At 44.2% G+C, this 22,858-nt stretch overlaps 1 protein-coding gene and 1 non-coding gene across 3 annotated transcripts in view; one reads left to right on the top strand and one right to left on the bottom strand.

Annotated features, from left to right (window-relative positions):
• The first annotated feature begins 16 nt into the window (after positions 1-16).
• trnar-acg (transfer RNA arginine (anticodon ACG)) lies at positions 17-89 on the top strand. The gene has a single exon. It is a non-coding gene; the product is annotated as a tRNA-Arg (tRNA).
• Positions 90-810: 721 nt separating this feature from the next.
• LOC118364588 (LIM domain-containing protein 1-like) overlaps positions 811-22,858 on the bottom strand; it is a 34,722-nt gene continuing 12,674 nt past the window's right edge. For both annotated transcript variants that reach the window (XM_052489861.1, XM_052489863.1), the window contains 7 exons: positions 19,095-19,196; positions 11,727-11,794; positions 10,997-11,059; positions 10,164-10,294; positions 6,977-7,028; positions 3,282-3,350; positions 811-2,312 (listed from right to left, as the gene is read on the bottom strand). In XM_052489861.1, coding sequence (XP_052345821.1) covers positions 2,169-2,312; positions 3,282-3,350; positions 6,977-7,028; positions 10,164-10,294; positions 10,997-11,059; positions 11,727-11,794; positions 19,095-19,196 — 629 coding nt within the window. In that variant the 3' untranslated portion in view covers positions 811-2,168. The remainder of the gene's footprint in view (positions 2,313-3,281; positions 3,351-6,976; positions 7,029-10,163; positions 10,295-10,996; positions 11,060-11,726; positions 11,795-19,094; positions 19,197-22,858) is intronic.

Raw genomic sequence — 22,858 nt, 5'->3', positions numbered from 1 at the left:
CTGAATCAATTCCAGCGGGCTAGTGGCGCAATGGATAACGCGTCTGACTACGGATCAGAAGATTCTAGGTTCGACTCCTGGCTAGCTCGTTCCTTTTTTCTCTCCGGATCTTCTCTGATATTTTTTCTCCGAAGATGATATTATTATTTGTTTCGATGGTATCATGACTTGTTTGATTGAGTTCGACTCTTGGCTGACTCTGATCTTCCGATTCAGAACTTTTCGTCGCCTAGGTACTACTGCAAATTTGATTTTGCCCTGCCGCGAGTTTGTTGAAAAAACATCGCTGTCTGGTCTGACGTTACTGCTCATATTAAGGTTGATCAAACTTTTTGTATTCTATATGTTTTTGTGTGTCCTAATAGCCTCAAAGGGACAATCAGCAGTTGATATATCCATACATTAATGCTCTGTACCCAGTGATTCTTGAAGAATATCATTTATTTTCTTCAAGAATCAATGAGAATCAATCAATTTATAGAACTGTCGTACCGCATCAGAACCAAAAATATAAGCTTGTTTTACTCAATGTTTTTAAAAACAAAGTAAATGTTAATAAAAACAAATTTAGCATCCATAGCCATATCTATGAATATGAGAGGGATTACATTTCTCCAGCCCAATCCCTCAATTTTTTACTGAAACAGTGGTGGGGGCCGCTTTGTTTTTCTCGTTGCAACTGCTGATTGGCCCTTTAAGGCTGCATTTATTTGGATGATCCTAAATACCTGTGTAAATATATACCTACCACAGCTGTGCAAAAGCTTTCGTTGTATACAGGCTACTTGTTCATGAAGAAGAGACAGACAATTTGACAATCTATTACAATGCATTTATTTTTGTTAAATATTTGATATGGACATCTCTCAAATCATTTTTAAATACAGTAAACGACTGGAATACTTCACATACGTCACATACTTTAAACATATGATTAATGACCATGGGATTTTTTTCAAACAAGGATAAATATAATAAATCATGAAATATGATAGACTACACCTACTGAAACTTCATCATTTAGAGTCACTTTTTTTGTCACTACAAACCAAAATGGGTTATCAGGGGTTGTTCATAGATATTTAATTCAGGGGTTTATTGGAATAGAATAAACCTAGTTATCTATTTTCTTAGGTGGTAATTGTGTGCAGGGATTTTGGAAACATTGTTGACCCAGACATAACTGCCATATTTGGGTTAATAATCTAATAGAAAGTATATTCTATGAGTGGTGTGTGACAGAGGATAGTGGGAATATTAGCCCAGTATCAGTGTTGGGAACAGAACATCCAGGGTTCATTTAACAATAGAAATGTTATACTAATACAACATGAGTCCCATTGACATGGAATAATACAGGACCATGTATAGTTTGTGTATTAAATTGCTAACTTTGACTTTCTAGACACTGCCTGCATATTAGCTCAAATGAGTAATGAAGGTATTTCTAGTAAAACATGTAATGGAAATGCACCTTCATAACCCACACACGGAGACATACAACAAATCTGGGCAATTGCTCTATTCAGCTATGCAAACTATTTCTACTCTATCAGTATCTACAAACACATTGATTTAAACTGAGCAACTGAAATTGGTGGCACACAAAGGGGAAAATGAAGATCAGGATATTTACACAAGCACATGAAATGCATATTTATTTACACACAATGCACCTAATTGAGACTATAAATTGTATTGTTATAATTCCATGCTTAATTGTTTTGGTATCAGTCATTAAAATACAACTGTGCTTTGGCATTGGTATTTAAATATATATATATATATATATATATATATATATATATATTTATAAAAAAAAAATATTTCCAGAGTATTAACATTTGTGTCAGATGAAAGTTCAACACTTTACAACTAATAAACAATGTCTTCGATAGAGAAATAGATTTTTTCATAAAAAAATAATAACAGGTCAATCTCATTTACAAGCACACTCCCACACATGCACACATGCAATCAATCAATCAATCAACCAATCGCACAATTAACCCTAACAGAGGCCTAACTTACATCAGAGATGTACAGTAAAGGCATACATTATCATTCAAACCATTATAGACAGATTTTTTTGGGCAGATTGGTTGTGGTTGGTTATTGGCAGTTAGTTCAGAGGGCCACCTGGTGGCACCATGCACTAGATCCTAAAACTAGAACTGGTGCTGGTAGGAGGCAGCGGTGGGCGAGGCGCAGCCCGGCTCGATGTGCTTCAGGTGGCAGGCGTGGCAGAGGAGGTGACCGTCCAGCGGGTAGCAGCGGTGCCCCTCCTCGTCGTTCAGCTCCATCTGACAGTCCTACAGACCAACACAGAGGGATGAGGAAGATAAAAGGGAAAAGCCTATCAAATAAATCGAATAACACTTGAACATTACCCCAAAAGGTGATTGTGATTCCATCTACATCTATCTGATTCTATGGGATCTTAACTGCAAAATATGCAGTAAAAACGCTGGTTTAAAATACACATTTGTCTATATTCCAGAGGCATAGCTATCTATACCAGCAAGGTGAATTGTGGGCCATTCTCTCCTCCAATGTAAACATATTTGAGAAGAACAGACCTTATCAATGGCGAAAGAACTTGAAGGTATTCTTAAATCCTCTTGAATTGCCCAGCAGGCTTGACAGACTAAACACTGTATGAGAAGGACATTGGGTGTCCTCTTGTCCTCTTTCCACTCCTATTAATTGTTTAACTAGCTTCCACAGTGGAGCTATTCAGAGAGAGAGATCCACAAAAGCTCTCGTCTCCACTCGGCTTACTGGTGTTTGTTTTCAAGTGCTCTCCGAACTCCATAAGTCAATCAAATGCTGTTGAGGCGGGAGTCAGGAGAAGAGGCACTTGAGGAGAATCATCAGACAGTGTTGACGAGCAAAGCAAATGAACATGTGCTTGAGCTCCTCTTTCTAGCTCGCAATTAGTACCAAGACTGTAATTAAGCACTGGGACCACCTTGTCTATGATCTGTGTGCAGTAAATAGCTTTCCAGAATCTCTCTAACATTTATTTTAAAAGACTAAATGATGACTGAAATATGGAGTTCTTGATATGATGAGAAGGCTGACATATGGTATAGGATCTACCCCCTGGCATTTAAGCACATTCATGTGGAGAAATAACGAGGTATTTTATAGTGGATATACTTACTAAGATGACAGCTTTAACATTTAGTATGGTCACCAACAACACAGAACATCCAGTCTCTACAAGGATATACAACAAGGAAATAGAAAAGGGAATTTGTATCTTAATGTTTACCCACTTCACAGTGATAGCACTCCACGTGGTAGTCTTTATCCATGGATACCACTCGGATGGTTTCATCAGAGCCCTGTGGAGACAAACATACAGCCTTTTCAGTGTCCACTGAACCCGAGTAGCTATCAGTATAGGCTGGATCTGTTCATTTAAAACAGTTAAACATGGCATACATGGCCCGGACAACTCTCCATTTTTTCCTGCAGCCAATGTCAGGTGTGGAGAAATATGTGACAGGTGGCTCTGTTCAGTGGAGTTTTAAAATTATATATAAAAAATGTAGACATTTAGCAGCCTCTCTGATCCAGAGCGATTGACAGTTAGTGCATCTTAAGATAGTTGAGACCATAGTGAGCCAATTAAATGATTCTATGGCTGTGACAACCACTTATCACAGTCATAGTATGTACATTTTTCATCAGTAGTTATCAGCAAAGTTGTTTTGTCTGTTGGTTTATGGACAAAACCGTAAGTAGAGGTTGGCAGTAACAGAGTGCATTCAATTCAGTGCACTTTTCATCTTCTGCAGGTGCAGGTGACAGTGGGAAATGCATCAGCCAATCAGAGTCCTGTAACCAAAGAGCTCCTATTCAAATGGGATTCTATAGGTCGTTATCAACAAAACGTTACAATAAGGTGCCGAACGTTCGATTTGCCTGCTGGGGGGTAAGGAGACCCCCAGCTCCACTAAAACCATTGACAACTACATGCTGTTTTTAAGGGTTTGTTAAATGTTATAACTATTTGGTTTTAATACCATCACGTTGAAGAGCATAGTCAGAACTACACCGTTCAGGTTACTCCACATTTAGCTCTGTCATCAGAGTTATACAGCAAGTAACTGCATGCTTGTCATGATCAGTAAACATCTATTGATCATGTTTTTCAGATTCGTGAGGGTAGCCGATCCATTTGGCATGTAGCTAGCTGTTGAAAAGGGTTCATGTTAGCTAACTTCACGCGGTAGGCCTACGTTGGTTGGCTCTAGAATGACCTTCTCGGTTTCATAGTCATTCAACCTCTCTCTTCTCCTCTGCTCTCATCCCTCTCCCCTACCCATTGGGCATGTTATTGCGTCCTCCTTTGTAAAGCTCCTACCAGGTGGCGTAGTCACCTCAGTAGCACCATGTTTAACCAACTGTACAAAGTTTCTTCCGGTAGCTTGCAAAGTAAGCCATTATCAGCTAACAATGGGCTTACATCGGCAAATGCGCCCTTCTGCTGCTTGACAGAGCCCACAAAGGATGGTGAAGTGAACCTAAACCACTCAAACTAATCAGGTGTAGTTCACTTATAATTCAATTATCAAATTAATGGTGGCCAATATTGAGAGATATCGTGGGGCTACCGTCCTTGCCTTATTGTGACGTTTTATTGATAACAACCTAGATGTAATTCTATGCCTCTAATAGCATGTATTATGATGTCACAACACCAAAATGATGGAATCCATCAGTGACATCATCACAACAATGACAGAAGTCAACACTCAAATGATGGATTGACCACCACTAACTTGAGCTCTCCACCTTCAGAGAGGACTGTTGAGATCCTTAGATAGCCAACAGCACATTTGTTTTTACATGCTGAGCATCCATGGATAAAAATATCACTTTTTGCCTTATAGGCCTCTGTCCATTGCTTTTTCATTGAGCCTGATTCTTTTTTAGCTACAGTTAGCCGTGATTGCTAACAGGTACAGTAAACTAATTACTGCTGATATATCAACCAGCAGGCAAGCTACTTTTATTTCACCTTTATTTAACCAGGTAGGCAAGTTGAGAACAAGTTCTCATTTACAATTGCGACCTGGACCTACTTAGGCTTTGTTCTGACATCCATGTGTCCTTTTACTCCCAACCTTTACAAACTACAACATTTGAAATAGGCCTAAAAATAGGCCAAAATTGGCAAGAAGGTAGTTGTGTAGAAATGTGTTCTTTGGCTAACACCAGAATTCTGGACAGTACTGTGAACCTTCACCTGAGAAAACAGCCAGGTGTCAAAGACATATGTGTCAACATATGGCTAACGAACAGTTAGCTTCTGAAAGACAGTCTGGGTTCAGCCTACTACAGCTTCAGAGGGCAGGTACTACAGCTGGAATGTTCCATATTTATCAGACTTTCAACAATTATTACGGTCATCACACAAGCTATTCATCATGGACATGTGGTTACTTGCCATTGTTATGTGATAATAAAGTAAGGCTTGTCAGAACTGACATTATAATATAATTATTCAGCTAACTGACATCTTATATTCTATATCAGCCAGACACACTCAGCAGGAGGGTACATGGAAGATTTTCAGCTATCAACTCATTTCAAACCAGTTACACACATTAAATAAAAGCTATTATAAACTCTCCCCCTTGTACTGCACTGTGGGCCCTTCTACAAACCACCTGCTAGTAGGCATGAATTTATCTGGCCTTTTTCATGACAAAGTACATGCACGTCCAACACAAACTGCCCCCCTATTCTGAATTCTACCCTTATAGCCTCAGTGAGGAGGGGCAACATTCCTGTCGAGTCAACTCTAATTTTGGACATTTTTTTAAGAGGGAGGGATAACGTTTAGGGCAACAGTCATGCACTGGGTGAGGCGTAGGCTGCAGTGCCTGCATCTGAACCACACACCAAAATAGGCTAACAACACCCCTCCCAAAACCACCCCACGTAGACCTACACACAGAGGTCTCCAATAGAAGCCCAGCCCTGAATCTACACCTCAGTGGATGGTGTCCTAGTAGGGCTCTTTCAGATACATTAATAGTTCGATTGAGCCTGAATGGACCAGTGCACAGATCCTCTGGCTGCCATTACAACAAGAGATTTCCCAGGTCTGTTATCTTTTTATTGTTACAGGACTTTTCCATTGGTTCCATCCTGAATCCTGACTGCAGCTCAAGAGAGTGAGACAAGCACTGATTAAATAGGGAAAGCTGACCTCAGGATAATCCTCTAGTTGCATATTTGATGTTAAAACACAGCACACCCCTTTTCCTTCTCTTGCACTGCCTGACCTAGGATAATAGGATTCTTGATTCTTGATTTGCTACTGCCTCAGTAGGATACTTGATCGTTTCCTACTGCCTCAGTAGGATTCTTGATCGTTTCCTACTGCCTCAGTAGGATTCTTGATCGTTTGCTACTGCCTCAGTATGATACTTGATCGTTTCCTACTGCCTCAGTAGGATTCTTGATCGTTTGCTACTGCCTCAGTATGATACTTGATCGTTTCCTACTGCCTCAGTAGGATTCTTGATCGTTTTCTACTGCCTCAGTAGGACACTTAATCGTTTGCTATGCCAGAGGAACTCTCCCCTCACATCTGGCTCCTGTCTCAGGTTCACCACTGGGGTTGGTTATCAATCTTTACCCTGAGGGAATCAGGTCAGAGGTTGCAATGTGACTGTCTATATTGACATGGGATGGGAGTGGAAGTGTTTGCATCGTAAACCATAATATATGCCTGAACATTTTGATTATCATTCATCATTACTACGGACAGGAGTTCTTCCTGTTGAAATCACTTTGCAGACAGGAACCATTCCAGGCCCTGTTCATTATACTAGTAGTAAACCGATCAATTTGGTATTTTGTCATACATGACATGCAGATGATCAGAAAAACACCTATTTTATGGCTGTATACATGTAAGTCCTTGAAGATGTTGTGTTCAAAGAGAGTTTACCTCTGAAGGCAGAATGGGCTGGTCACATGCTGCACATTTGGGGGCCAAGACCCTGAGAAAACGAGAGAACAAAGAAGATACATCAATTGGTAGAAATAATAACCGTTTCAGACTGAAAATATATGTCTGGTTTATACTGGTTCCCTACAGAAAGACCACCAGGCTTGATATAGATACAGTACTTGTATCTGTTACTCTTTCTTCAGGTTAATACTTCTAACACTTCCTCTCTTTCACCAGTTCCACCATTGCCCATTCTCTCCCCCTTTACCCATTCTCTCCTCCTTTACCCATTCTCTCCCCCTTTGCCCATTCTCTCCCCCTTTGCCCATTCTCTCCTCCTTTGCCCATTCTCTCCTCCTTTGCCCATTCTCTCCCCCTTTGCCCATTCTCTCCCCCTTTGCCCATTCTCTCCCCCTTTGCCCATTCTCTCCTCCTTTGCCCATTCTCTCCTCCTTTGCCCATTCTCTCCCCCTTTGCCCATTCTCTCCCCCTTTGCCCATTCTCTCCCCCTTTGCCCATTCTCTCCCCCTTTGCCCATTCTCTCCTCCTTTGCCCATTCTCTCCTCCTTTGCCCATTCTCTCCTCCTTTGCCCATTCTCTCCTCCTTTGCCCATTCTCTCCTCCTTTGCCCATTCTCTCCCCCTTTGCCCATTCTCTCCTCCTTTGCCCATTCTCTCCTCCTTTGCCCATTCTCTCCCCCTTTGCCCATTCTCTCCTCCTTTGCCCATTCTCTCCTCCTTTGCCCATTCTCTCCTCCTTTGCCCATTCTCTCCTCCTTTGCCCATTCTCTCCTCCTTTGCCCATTCTCTCCCCCTTTGCCCATTCTCTCCTCCTTTGCCCATTCTCTCCTCCTTTGCCCATTCTCTCCTCCTTTGCCCATTCTCTCCTCCTTTGGCCATTCTCTCCTCCTTTGCCCATTCTCTCCTCCTTTACCCCTTCTCTCCTCCTTTACCCCTTCTCTCCTCCTTTACCCCTCTCTCCCGTTCAGTGTGTGTGTGCATGAGAGCGTTGAGACTGCTAAGGAGAGGTAGTGAATCTCCAGGTCTGATTCAACCAATCCAGAAAAATACATTAATTCTTTCCCCACACACACAAACACACACACCGTGTGCAGCTGGCTGACACCTGAATGTCTGAGTCTGTAAAACAAAGGCCCTCTCAGTGTAGTGGGCATGACTGGGTCTGACTGAGAAACCACACACATTTCTTGTCCTAGATATATGCGTAATAGGTTATCTGTATTAAATTCCTGTTTTTCCTGCACTCTGCGCAATATTTACTAGAGTATTATTGTGTTAATAGCCCAGAGTAACACCACTGACTTGAACTGCATTAAAGGGATAGATCAGCCAAATTACAAAAGTACACATGGTTTCCTTATCCTGTAAGCAGTCTATGAACAAGGTATAACAGCAATCCATGCTTTTCTTTAGTTTCTTTGGCACCGTTTCCACATGCTAACGTTTTAGCATTTGTGTCACAAATCAAGTCATGGGACCAATATTAGAAATTTTGTCATATCGTGTTCAAAGCATCTATAAGTGACTTTGTTGAGGATGCTGGTTCGAATCCCGAGCTGACTAGGTGAAAAATCTGGTGATGTGACCTTGAGCAAGGCACTTAAACCACATTTCACTTGTAAGTCGCTAAAAATGTCAATGTTAAGCTTCACAATATTTTTTTATTACATTTTTTATTTTTATTTAACTAGGCAAGTCAGTTAAGAACAAATTCTTATTTACTATGACGGCCTACCCCGGTCAAACCCGGATGACGCTGGGCCAATTGTGCTTCGCCTTATGGGACTCCCAATCACAGCCGGTTGTGATCAGCCTGGAATCGAACCAGGATTTGTAGTGATGCCTCTAGCACTGAGATGCAGTGCCTTAGACCGCTGTGCCACTCGGGAGCCAAATGATGATTTGGACATGATGCACGAAAAATGCTAATATCGGTTTCATGACTTCAATGGGATTGGTGCCAGAAATGCTAAACTGTTAGCATGTGGAAACAGTGACAGGGAAACTAAACCAAAGCATTTTTATTTAACCTTTATTTAACTAGGCAAGTCAGTTAAGAACAAATTCTTATTTACAATGAAGTCCTACCAAATGGCAAAAGGCTTCCTGCGGGGACGGGGGCTTGACACACATCACAACAAGAGGGACAACACAACACTACATAAAGAGAGACTTAAGACAACAACATAGCAAGGAAGCAACACATGACAACACAGCATGGTAGCAACAAAACATAACAACAACATGGTACCAACACAACATGGTAGCAGCATAAAACATGGTACACACATTATTGGGCACAGACAACAGCACAAAGGGCAAGAAGGTCGAAACAACAATACATCGCGCAAAACAGCCACAACTGTCAGTAAGAGTGTCCATGATTGAGTCTTTGAATGAAGAAATTGAGATAAAACTGCCCAGTTTGAGTGTTTGTTGCAGCTCGTTCCAGTCGCTAGGTGCAGCGAACTGAAAAGAGGAGCGACCCAGGGATGTGTGTGCTTTGGGGACCTTTAACAGAATGTGACTGGCAGAACGGGTGTTGTATGTGGACGATGAGGGCAGCAGTAGATATCTCAGATAGGGGGGAGTGAGGCCTAAGAGGGTTTGAGCATTGATTGATGTCATACCTTGTCAATAGACTGCCTATAGGTTAAGGAAACCAATGTGTCATTTTGTAATTTGGGGGAACTATCCCTTTAATCAAAGCAACAGTATGCTAGTGAATGAATGCTAGTGACGATTAATCATGAATAGGCGGGAAAAGACATCTGGTGGCTTCAGTACAGTGAGCTCTGATTGCTCTAACATAAGGCCCATGGCTCTTACTTTCTCCATGGTTCTGTCAGTATAGTGGGCTGTTGCCCTGGTCAGGCCTGGCCAGCTGCTGTGGATTCCATTGTGACCAGATTCCTGATTCAGTGTGTTTGTTGTGCTTGGCTGAGGTGACCCCATGCTGCTACTCCCTTTGCTCATCCACAGGAGACTCATCCCTTCCTACCTAACATCTCTCTCCCCCTTCCTCTCCACATGGCAAAAACCTGATCCTGCTGGAACTGCCGCTGACTTCTGTTATAGCAACATGACTTCTGGCCGTATTGTTAGCGCCAGTTAACCTAATATGCTTATGTTTTGCAGTGTTCATAATGGCTGTACCCATGTACCTGTGGTAGTCTTTGACACAGTAAATCTTGTTCTCTGTGTCCACAGTGAAGGGCACTCCGTCCAGACTGTCGTTACAGATGACACAACGGAAACAGCCAGGGTGGTAGGACTTCCCAAGGGCCTGCAGGATCTATAGAGGTGGAGGGGGGAGAGATAGAAAGAGAGAGGGGAGCGAGAGAGAAATAGAAGGGGAGAGAGAAAGAGAGAGGGTGGAAAGAGAGAGAGAGAGAGAGAGAGAGAGAGAGAAGGGGCGACGGAGAGAGGGACAGAGAGAAGGGAATAGAGAGAGCAAGAGAAGGAGAGTGAAAGAGAGAGAGAATTTCAATGCTTTAATTTCAATGCTCATCCCCGGAGCATAGAGTTGACTGTCTTTACAGTGAGTTAGTAGCTGAGGGAAGCAGTGTGTTGGAGAGAGACAGTGATAATAGGAAAACAGATCTGTCCCCCCCTGCTACAGCTATGTATGGTTAACATGTGTAAAGCCATGTCATGGTAAATCTTTCATGTGTTACAACACCTGCTGATGACTACCGGACTTGGGTTTTACATTCTCTCTTTGTGTCCTGGTTTTACCCTATTGTGTGTGTGTGTGTGTGTGTGTGTGTGTGTGTGTGTGTGTGTGTGTGTGTGTGTGTGTGTGTGTGTGTGTGTGTGTGTGTGTGTGTGTGTGTGTGTGTGTGTGTGTGTGTGTGCGCACACGTGTCCTCAAACCACCACTTCCTCCTAAGCTTTCTCCAGATGTGCGCACAGGAAGTTCTCTGCAGGAGGAGTGACTCCATGTTTCTACTGCTCAACACACTGATGGAGGGCACACTCACTCACTCACACTCACCATATCCATGATCAGATGTCCGCACGCGTTACACTTGTCTGCAGACTGCTGGAATCCAGAATACTGGAACAGGCAGAGAAGAGGGGAGGACAGTGAGGTTACGGCTGCTACATCATCTCATAGGAAACTGCTGGCATCTTAGACTGACTCTTAGTCTTCTTCTCATATGAGCCCAGTCCACCTCATGGGGGAATTCTCCCACATCAACTTAATGTTTAATTAGGGATAAACACAACCATGTCCAGAAATAGTCCTCTAATACCAGGCGAGATAAGTTAGACTCATTAGCAGCACAGAGACAGTAGGACAACTGATTGAATCGACTAGTAACAGACAAACTGTAATGTAATGGATCGTGTTGTTGTGACAGGGCAGCTGAGTTAAACATGGGTCCTCCTGCTCGTTCTTCTTTATACAAGGTGTCACTGTGTAATGCCCAGGGGCGTATGCCTCTAAAACATGGATAAGTACTAGCTCCAATTACCCGACCCCCCTCCCTAATGCCCCTACAGGAGTAAACTGATCCAGAATCTCTTAGAAACTTGAACCTGGGCCACAAGGTGAAGAAATCAAATTTTAACTATAATCTGGAGTCCACAGGTCCCGGTCACATATAGTCACAGTAGCACACGGTGGAAGACACATATCTGCTGTCAGAAATATAATACCCTATTCACATACTGCTAAACTATGCAGGGTTCTAGATACAGTATCCAGACGGACTACTTACCAGGAAGTCCTCTTCACAGAACACCTTCCCACCGACGTAGTAAAATGCTTTCCCCCGTAGCCTTCTGCCTGGGACAAAGAACAGAGAGATGGGCTTTTAGAGTATAGACTTAACTGAAACAACCCTGAACAGTTTGGGCTGGGCCCAACCATGAGACCCATTTGTCTGACCATAAATTAGACCAAACATTACTTTTACTAAATTGCAGCAGATCACACAGGAGGCATCTGGGAGTATTCGGAGAGATGTGTAAACTCCATATGAAATCCTAGCATGGTCTCAGATCTATTTGACAGCACAAACTGATCTGGGACCAGGCTAATGAGCCCTATACATCTCCCCTAAGTCACACCAGAAGAATGCCCAGAAGCGCTGTGGTAACTTATTTCAGCTCAAAGGCTCCAGAACGTCAGACAGAATCCATTAAGTCTGGCTAATTCCCAGACACCAACTCAAATAAACACTGAGTCTAATACTGTAGCAGCCTCTTGATTTAATCTGCTTCAGAGAGAGACGGGCCTGGTTGGACAGCTTTCTGCTGCACTGGGAACACACCTGGGACCTCGCTGAGACAATCACTAGCACATGAGGAGAAAATGGTGTGATTGGATACAATGACTAAACAGAGCGTAACTGATTAAAACAGAGTTCTCTAATGGTTTGCTTCATGTGGCAAAGAGAGAGAGAGACAGAGAGAGAGAGAGTGAGAGAGACCCAGGCCTCAGGCCCAGAGGCAGCGCGAGCTCTTCTTCTTTCCCTCTTCTTTCCTGCTTTCTGTCTGTTCTCTAATAGATCACTCCACACACCGAGAACACATCCTGTCCGTCTGAATCCCCCTCTCCTCCTCTCCTTCATAATAAACCCCCTTCTCTTCTCCCCTCCCTCCATTCCTACAGCCCATCCCACAGGAAGGGGAAACATTCCACACATTTTCAGGGAGGAGGTGAAGGAGGGACGGGGGAGAGAGGGAGGGAGGAGGGTTAACACTAGTGAATGGGAGCCTTCTTCATCTCCTGGCTGCCACAGAGCTATTAGCTACACACGTTAGACCAATCAAAAATGGAGGAAGGCGAGTAGAGCGATGGTGCTAAAATAATCACTAAGTGATTAGGAACTAACATGTTTTATTCAGAGGTCTCATTGTCAGAGATGGCTGGCTGAGGGAATGGGGCTCTTAACACAACAGGCCTGGGATGGAGAGAAGAGCAGAGCGCCGGTTGCAATGATACCAGTGGTGACCTGATCATGGCATTGAGGGGGCAGCAGAGTTCAGACAAACAGCTAGGGCACACTGTAGCGAAACCTTTTGCAATGGAAAACGGACATGTGTGTTCTTACTGGACAGTTCAGGTAGTTTTGGCCAATAAGAACACTGAAGTTCAGGTAGTACATCCCCGTTTCTCCTGAGTTTCAAAATGTTTTCTCCCCTACTGAACATGACCCTAGTGACCCCTGAGACATTCCACTGATGGAAATAAGGGCCATATGGGCCCCTCTCAGGGGTAACAACAATAGACACTAAATCACAGTAGATCTCCTGAAAGCCCACAGCAGCCATCTGAAATGGTTTGATCCTCTTACGGACATGGATAGAGCCAAACAATGAGACATCCTGTACTATACTTGTATCAAGGCTTTGAACCTGCGCATTCAGTAGCATTATAAAACTGGCCAAGCTTCCTGGCAAAACTCGGAACTAACGGTCTAATCATGTACAACATTTAATTGAATTACATTGAACTGATTTGAATGGATTGTAACATTCCTTTGTAATAAGTGCCATATGACATGCCTATCCTGCCTGTACTTCAGAGGGAGAAACTGACAATATCAAGGTCAGAAAGGCAATCTATACAACAACAAGACAACCATCTCTGCATCAGGAAAAGATGCAAAACTGTCCCTTGAATAATCATAATTTAATAACCCTATTTTCCCCTTCATTTCCCTCAGGAACGAAGAAAAGAGTGATGGATGGAATGGGGGATGAACACAGAGAGCGAGAGCGAGAGAGAGAGAGAGAGAGAGAGAGAGAGAGAGAGAGAGAGAGAGAGAGAGAGAGACCCTTGTGAGACGATAAGATGAATGAATGGCAGAAGAAGACTGTGCTGACAGTAATGAAAGAGTTCCAGAAGAATGATGACTCTGCCCCCCCCTAATATAAATAATAAATGCCTCAGAGACAGAAAACACACACAGGCCTGGGCTGTCTTTAATACCTTAAGGTTGATTCTAAGATCTATCTGTCCACTTCTCCAACACCATTAATTAATTATGTATAAGTATGTATATTACTGTACTATAAACACTAGCAATCTAGGAAGAAAATCACAAGAGCTACGTGAGAAATGCACAGACCAGAAGCCGTCAAAGCAAAAGAGAATGGACCACATTTCACATGTACTGAAAAAATTCATAATACCCATAACCCACTCTTCCTTAGAAAAGCTGTAATGGTTCTCAACAAGTATGTGAATTTAGATTCATTTAGTTGAATTCTATCTAATCCTTATTTCCCCAGCACAACAACATATGTCCAATAGGGCCTATGAGTGTTTACTTGGAGGATATTGTTACTCACAGCAACGTCCACCCTTACCTCAATCACATTTATCAGATGTAGAGTGTGGACACAGGGACAGGGTAGGGTGTTTAAGCTTCACAAACTATCCACCATCTAAGAGTGCCAGCAATAAAACCACAGCAGTTTTCCGATCACTAACGTCACATCCAATCCATGCTTGTGTTCTATAACGGCAGAAGATTAGTTGGAGAGGCTGATGTTGTAAGGTGGGTTGGGATTGGTTGGGCTCAGGACAAAGCAACAATTACACTTCTGTTCTCACAAAAAACAACCCACCTCCAGTCTCATCTCAGCCAAAAGCTCTAGTCCAACCCAGCTCCAGTCTCATCTCAGCCAAAAGCTCTAGTCCAACCCAGCTCCAGTCTCATCTCAGCCAAAAGCTCTAGTCCAACCCAGCTCCAGTCTCATCTCAGCCAAAAGCTCTAGTCCAACCCAGCTCCAGTCTCATCTCAGCCAAAAGCTCTAGTCCAACCCAGCTCCAGTCTCATCTCAGCCAAAAGCTCTAGTCCAACCCAGCTCCAGTCTCATCTCAGCCAAAAGCTCTAGTCCAACCCAGCTCCAGTCTCATCTCAGCCAGCGCACTTCTGTATGTTGGTCGCTGCCCATATCATTGCATAATAAAGAAGATACACAAGAGTTCAGGGGCCTTGCTTTAACAAAGTTAACCATTTTCACTGTAGTGTCGTGCTGGTATTAAAGGTGTTCCATTCTCTCTGGTCCAAAGTTGTATGGTGGACATTTGAATGAGAATGATGGTGCAAAATAAAATTCATGGTGGCAAAAATATCTTAGGCGTCATGGCGACCAAAACCACTTCCTGCCCATGTCATTTCCTGTCCAGTGCGTTTTTTTTTAACCTTTATTTAACTAGGCAAGTCAGTTCAGAACAAATTCTTATTTACAATGACGGCCTAGGAACAGTGGGTTAACTGCCTTATTCTGGGGCAGAACGACAGATTTTTACCTTGTCAGCTCGGGGATTCGATCTTGCAACCTTTCAGTTACTAGTCCAACACTCTAACTACTAGGCTACCTGCCGCCCCACGGCTTCCCAGCTGTCTAGTCTGCTGATCTGCTCTGAGGCTGAGATATTTAATACCCCACAATCCTTTACTCTAGTTCTCACCTACTCTGGGCTTTAGCATCCTACTGGAGCTTTGCTGTCTCCTCTCACTTTCTGGTTTTATTGCTCCTTCTAACAGCCCTTTGTCTTGACCAACATATTATTGTCGTAGACTACCTGGAAGCCCACTCTATAGCCCACTTTAGACCTGGAAGTCCTCCTCTTTACAAACAAGCCCATATCTCCCCTGGATGAAGGGGAGTTCTAGGGGGTTAAAGGGGGTTGAGTGGGGTTTTGGAAGCTGCTTTAACTGGTACCTTTAGTGAGTCTTCTGTCTTCTGTCCTAGACGTGCAGCTTCAACTATCCGCCTGCCTAACAAAGGATGCACCCCTTGCCTCCCCCCTACCTCCCCCCTACCTCCACCCTGCCTCCCCCCTACCTTCCCACTACCTCCACCCTGCCTCCCCCTACCTCCACCCTGCCTCCCCCTACCTCCACCCTACCTCCACTCTGCCCACTACCTCCACTCTGCCTCCCCCTACCTCCACCCTGCCTCCACCCTGCCTTCCCACTACCTCCACCCTGCCTCCCCCTACCTCCACCCTGCCTCACCCTACCTCCACCCTTGCCTCCCCCCTACCTCCCCACTACCTCCACCCTGCCTCCCCCTACCTCCACCCTGCCTCACCCCTACCTCCACCCTGCCTGTCTCCCAGGCACCTTGAGGAATGGGGGATACATTCCCCTTTAAGTATTTTAAGTTCAGGGTCTCAAATATTCTGTTATGCAACAAAAGAACCATGAAGGTGGTTGAGGGGTTAAGGGGAGGGAGAGTCTGCTTAACAAGACTGTTGCTGTGTGTGCGTGTGTGTGTGTGTGTGTGTGTGTGTGTGTGTGTGTGTGTGTGTGTGTGTGTGTGTGTGTGTGTGTGTGTGTGTGTGTGTGTGTGTGTGTGTGTGTGTGGTCCTGCTGTCCTGCTGTCCTGCTGTCCTGCCCCGTGCACCCCTACCTCCCTGGATACAGCATAACACCAGTCTGTGGACTCCCACCCCAAGGCCCCCTACGCATGCATTCCTCCACGGCCCGGTCCCTCTCCCTGTGGAGCCGGCCGCAGCCTCTGTGCCCTCAGATGGAGAAGGGTATGGGAGGTATGCAGTCAGAGAGTATCCACCTAACTCCCCCCAGTTTAGACCCCACCTGCCTCCCTAACTTTCTCCCTTCCGTGGCTCTTCTTTTTAGTGCCTCACACAGTCACACTTTCTCTCTCTCTCATACACACACACACACAAACGGTTGGGAAAATAAAGGACAACACAGGGTGTGTTAATCAGCGATGGTAGAGCATGAGCTTTCAGGTCAGGGGTCAGGAGGCCTCACACTGCCCTCTAATGGGCATGGGCAGAGGTCACAGATCATCTCCACAGGGGGATTTTAATTGGTCGATTCATCTATAGATACCAGAGCAGCAACCATCTGGACAGGATGGCTCTGGAATCCCTCTGAAGTTCTAGTAAGGAGATCACAGTGGAAAGACGGGGCCAAGCTCATTTATGGGAGAAGCCAAGGTCAGGGGAGGTGAAGTGAGGAGACAGACAGGCAAGGTCAGGGGAGGTGAGGAGACAGACAGGCAAGGTCAGGGGAGGTGAGGAGACAGACAGGAGGCAAGGGCAGGGGAAGTGAGGAGACAGACAGGCAAGGTCAGGGGAGGTGCGGAGACAGACAGGTAAGGGAGGTGAGGAGACAGACAGGCAAGGTCAGGGGAGGTGAGGAGACAGACGGGCAAGGTCAGGGGAGGTGAGGAGACAGACAGGCAAGGTCAGGGGAGGTGAGGAGACAGACAGGCAAGGGCAGGGGAGGTGAGGAGACAGACAGGCAAGGTCAGGGGAGGTGAGGAGACAGACAGGCAAGGGCAGGGGAGGTGAGGAGACAGACAGGCAAGGGCAGGGGAGGTGAGGAGACAGACAGGCAAGGGCAGGGGAGGTGAGGAGACAGACAGGCAAGGGCAGGGGAGGTGAGGAGACAGACAGGCAAGGGCAGGGGAGGTGAGGAGACAGACAGGCAAGGGCAGGGGAGCTGAAGAGACAGACAGGCAAGGTCAGGGGAGGTGAGGAGACAGACAGGCAAGGTCAGGGGAGGTGAGGAGACAGACAGGCAAGGTCAGGGGAGGTGAGGAGACAGACAGGCAAGGTCAGGGGGAAGCAAATTTGGTGCAGCCAGGGAACCATCCAAGCTGAACATCACTAAATAGGTGAGACACTGAACCATAAAGTTGGTGAACTACTGAATCACATCGATTGATTTGATGAATCAATGAGCCACTAAACTGCAGCTGCGGTGATCTAGCTTCATGTCCCAGGGTCTGTGTGTTCTGATGTGGCATTCTCTTCTCTTTGTGTGGGCTGGCGGAGAGACTGACACACCCCGAAACTAAACACCACAGTTCCTTGGTTGTAATCATGGAGCTGACGGTGTGTGTATACGTGTGCAGTATTGTGTGTGTGTGTGTGTGTGTGTGTGTGTGTGTGTGTGTGTGTGTGTGTGTCTGGGGCGGGGGATGACTGTCGGAGAGATGATGTGACAGTTCCATTTAGTAGAACAGGAACTCAGCATACAATACAACTCATAGCAACATGATCTGACATGAGCTGCATGGGAGCCTGTTCAACACACTGGGTGGACTAGGTCAGGGATTCCCAAACTCAGTCCTGGGGCCCCCACGTCTGGGTGCACATTGTGGTTTTTGCCCTAGCACTACACAGCTGATTCAAATAATCCAAACTTAATGATCAATTGGTAGTCTGAATCAGCTGTGTAGTCCACCCAGTGTGTTGAACAGGCTCCCCATGCAGCTCATGTCAGAAAGGGCAAAAAACGAAATGTGAGTTTGAGAAACCCTGGACTAGGTGACTGTGTGTGTGTGTGTGTGTGTGTGTGTGTGTGTGTGTGTGTGTGTGTGTGTGTGTGTGTGTGTGTGTGTGTGTGTGTGTGTGTGTGTGTGTGTGTGTGTGTGTGCGTGCCTACATGCATGTACACAGAAGGTGAGGAAAGAGTGAGTGAGTGATGCAGGTTGGATTTGTGTATATAGAGCAGTAGGTTTGGGGGGTGGCTGATGTGGTCGTGGTAGTGGTCGTGGTCATGGCCAATGGCGCGGTCTCCTAAGAGGCCGAATTTTAGATGCCGTACTCTTGGCCGCAGAGACAACATCTTGCTGTTATCTAGCTAATTTCCTGCAATTCTACACATTTTGCCATGGGGCAAAGAGAACATTTTTACAGTTTTAAAACTAGTTTCCCTCAATTTTACACATTTTTTCATGGAGCTGAAAGACACAAGCTAAGTTCTTATGCTATCTGAGTAACAACAACATTATAACAACATCAATGGGGGCCCCATGCCATGACATTTTTAGAATTTTAGATCGTCCTGGTCTAGTTTTTATTTTGGTGATTGTTAGTTCTCAAAAGATGATTATATTTAAAAAAATATATAGCTCCATTATATTTTCTACATAATTTATATCTGTTTAAGTCATTTAAGTTTACACTGAAAGCACTTTACCATCCATAATAAATAAATAACATTTTTTGTTTGAATAATTATATACATATATATTAATATAGGGGGGAAAGTTGTAGGTTACTTACTTCAGGTGAAGTATGCCATGTTAGAAGTAAGGAGAGAGAAGGTGAGGTGGACAGGGTTTACTGTAGTTGTACTTACTGCAGGCGCTGCAGGTGAAGCAGACATCATGATAGAGGCTTCCCATAGCCTGGCAGGCCGCAGTGGCTCCGTACACCGCCTTGTTACACTTCACACAGCTCCCTGGAACACAACACAACAGCCAGGTCAGAGACATGAAGTAGAGGTCGACCGATTATGATTTTCCAATGCCGATACCGATTATTAGAGGACCAAAAAAAGCAGATTTCTATATATATATATATATATATATATATATATATATATATATATTTGTAATAATGACAATTACAACAATACTGAATGAACAATGAACGCTTATTTTAACTAATATAATACAGAGATAACATCTATTTAGTCTCAAATAAATAATGAAACATGCTCAATTTGGTTGAAATAATGCAAAACCACAGTGTTGGGGAAGAAAGTAAAAGTGCAATATGTGCCATGTAAAAAAAGCTAACGTTTAAGTTCCTTGCTCAGAACATATGAAAGCTGGTGGTTCAATATTCCCAGTTCTTCAATATTCCCAGTTAAGAAGTTTTAGGTTGTAGTTATTATAGGAATTATGACATGTCAACTATTTCTCTCTATAACATTTGTATTTCATATACCTTGGACTATTGGATGTTCTAATAGGCACTTTAGTATTGCCAGCCTTATCTCAGGAGTTTATAGGCTTGAAGTCATAAACAGCGCTGTGAATCAAGCATTGCTTGGAGCTTCTGGCAAATGCAGTATAGTTTAAATGAATGCTTACGAGCCTGCTGCTGCCTACCACCACTCAATCAGACTGCTCTATCAAATATCAAATCATAGACTTAATTATGATATAATAAACACAGAAATACAAGCCTTAGGTCATTAATATGGTCAAATCCAGAAAGTATAATTTCGAAAACAACACGTTTATTATTTATTATTATTATTTCAGTGAAATACGGAACCGTTCAGTATTTTATCTGACGGGTGGCATCCATCAGTCTAAATATTGCTGTTACATTGCACAATCTTCAATGTTATGTCATAATTATGTAAAGTTCTGGCAAATTAGTTCGCAATGAGCCAGGAGGCCCAAACTGCTGCATATACCCTGACTCTGCGTGCAATAAACATAAGAGAAGTGACACAATTTTCCTAGTAAATATCGCCTGCTAACCTGGATTTCTTTTGACTAAATATGCAGGTTTAAAAATATATACTTCTGTGTATTGATTTCAAGAAAAGCATTGATGTTTATGGTTAGGTACACTCGTGCAACGATTGTGCTTTTTTCGCAAATGCACTTTTGTTAAAACATCACCAGTTTGGCGAAGTAGGTTGTGATTCGATGATAAATTAACAGGCATCGCATTGATTATATGCAATGCAGGACAACCTAGTTAACCTAGTAATATCATCAACCATGTGTAGTTAATTAGTGATTATGTGAATATTGATTGTTTTATATAAGATATGTTTAATGCTAGCTAGCAACTTACCATTGCTCCTTGCTGCACTCGCATAACAGGTAGTCAGCCTGCCACGCAGTCTCCTTGTGGAATGCAATGTAATCGACCATGATCAGTGTCCAAAAATGCAGATGACCAATTGTTATGAAAACTTGAAATCAGCCCTAGTTAATCATCCATGCCGATTAATCGGTCGACCTCTAACATGAACACACAGCACACACACACAATCATCATCATGTACTTTGGCACCACTAGTGTCTCAGTCATAAGCAGTTGTCCTGTTAGAATAAAAAGTTAAGAGTTGTACGCATTCCATAACACAAATAAAAACTGATTAAGAGGGAGGATCCATAACAAGCCTAACAACAGTCAAAGGAAATGAGTTAGCCATGCTGTATCATTGAAAGGGGAAATATATTCCAATCTGCTTGTTTGGTTTGGCTCTGGGCTAGAGGAGTCTGTCACATGAACACAGTGATAAAAGACCTGTTCCTGCCAAATGCTGCTCCCTTCACACACTGCTGCTTGACAGACGGCACACACACACACACACACACACACACACACACACACACACACACACACACACACACACACACACACACACACACACACACACACACACACACACACACACACACACACACACACACACACACACACTTCAGCCAGACTGAAAGACACACAAACGTCCCTTTCGCCCTCCCCTTTATAGACCACCAGTCAGACAGGACAGGAAGTGAGAGGTTGGTGGTAGAAACAGACAGACAAGAGAAGGAAAGAGAGAGAAAGGAGTGAGAGAAAAAGAGGAGAAAGGGATAGAAAAGTAAGAGACTGTAATGCAAGTTGGAGAGCTGTCCAAGCTGGTGTGTATACCTGTGGAGGGTGAGGTTCAGTAGTTCTTATGGGTCAACTGTGATTGGGTTGTCACCCAGAACATGCCATGTCTTAATCAATGTATAATGTTGTGTCTTCACAGCCAGTGGTTTGTTCTGTCACCATCTTCAATCATGCATGTGCATACTGCAGTGCATAGCAACGTACACACACACAGCCAATCACGCAGTATAATCTAGTCAGCTGACAGGCAGCGGAGGTGGAAAGTTCCATAGACTTGAGAGAGTGTGAGAGAGCGAGAGAACGAAAGACAGAAAGAGTGAGAGAAAGAACGAGAAAGAGAGCGAGAGAGAGTCCAGCGAAAATAGAAAGAGCTCTTGTGTCATGTGTCCTCTGAGGTGTTTTGTGTGCTGAGGTCTTCTGACTGAGCTGAGAGGTTGGCAGTGTGCTGAGAGAGATGTGGTAACAGAACAACATGAGCCCACAGCAGCATGGCTGTGTGAAACAACAGTGTGTTACACACACAACATTCCCCAGGGGGACGAAGACCACGCCAGGGTCACTACCGCCTCGCCTAGCCACTCACAAAGAAGCTTCTGTCTCTGGCCTGCTCTCCTGCAGACAGAATATCACCAGGCACTACGTCTGTATGCCTCCTCCCCTAACTCACTGGCAAGATCCCCAAAGACCCCTACTCCCTACATTGGGAATAGGGGCCCATTTGAAACGCATCCACAGACAAGAGACAACATTAAGTTCACCTCTTCATACCGTAACACAATATAGAGCTTTACAGTTTATTAGGTGCACCACCCCATTCCCGAAAATGGTTCACTCCTACAGACAGTGAGTCACGTGGCCGTGGCTGGCTATATAAAGCAGGTAGACAGTCATTCAGTTACTGTTTGATCGAATATGCAAAAGGGGTGACCTAAGCGACTTTGAGTGTGGTATGATAGTCGGTGCCAGGCTCGCTGGTTCCAGTATCACAGAACGGACCGGACTCCTGGACTTTCCATGCTGGACAGTGTCTAGGGATTACAGAGTACCACACAGGGTTCCACTCATATTAACTAAAAACAAGAAGAAGCGGCTCCAGTGGGCACGCGATCACCAACACTGGACAATTTAGGAGTGGAAAAACATTTCATTGTCTGACAAATCCTGGTCCCTGTTGCATCATGCTGGTGGCAGAGTCAGGATTTGGTGTAAGCAGCATGACTCCATGTCCCCATCCAAGCCTGGTGTTAATGGTACAGGCTGGTGGTGTAATGGTGTGGGGAATGTTTTCCTTGAAACCAATTGAGCAATGTTTCCATACCCCAATTCAGACTGTTCTGGAGGCAAGGGGGGTCCGACCCGGTACTAGATGGGTGTACTTAACAAACTGAACGTACAATGACATTACAAAACAGTGTACAAAACATTAAGAACAACTGTTCTTTCCATGGCATAGACTGACCAGGTGAATCCAGGTAAAAGCTATGATCCCTT

The sequence above is a fragment of the Oncorhynchus keta genome, chromosome 31, assembly GCF_023373465.1.
Source record: "Oncorhynchus keta strain PuntledgeMale-10-30-2019 chromosome 31, Oket_V2, whole genome shotgun sequence".
NCBI lineage: Eukaryota > Metazoa > Chordata > Actinopteri > Salmoniformes > Salmonidae > Oncorhynchus > Oncorhynchus keta.
Note: the sequence above shows the minus strand (reverse complement) of the source record. Positions and strands in the feature narration are given on the sequence as shown.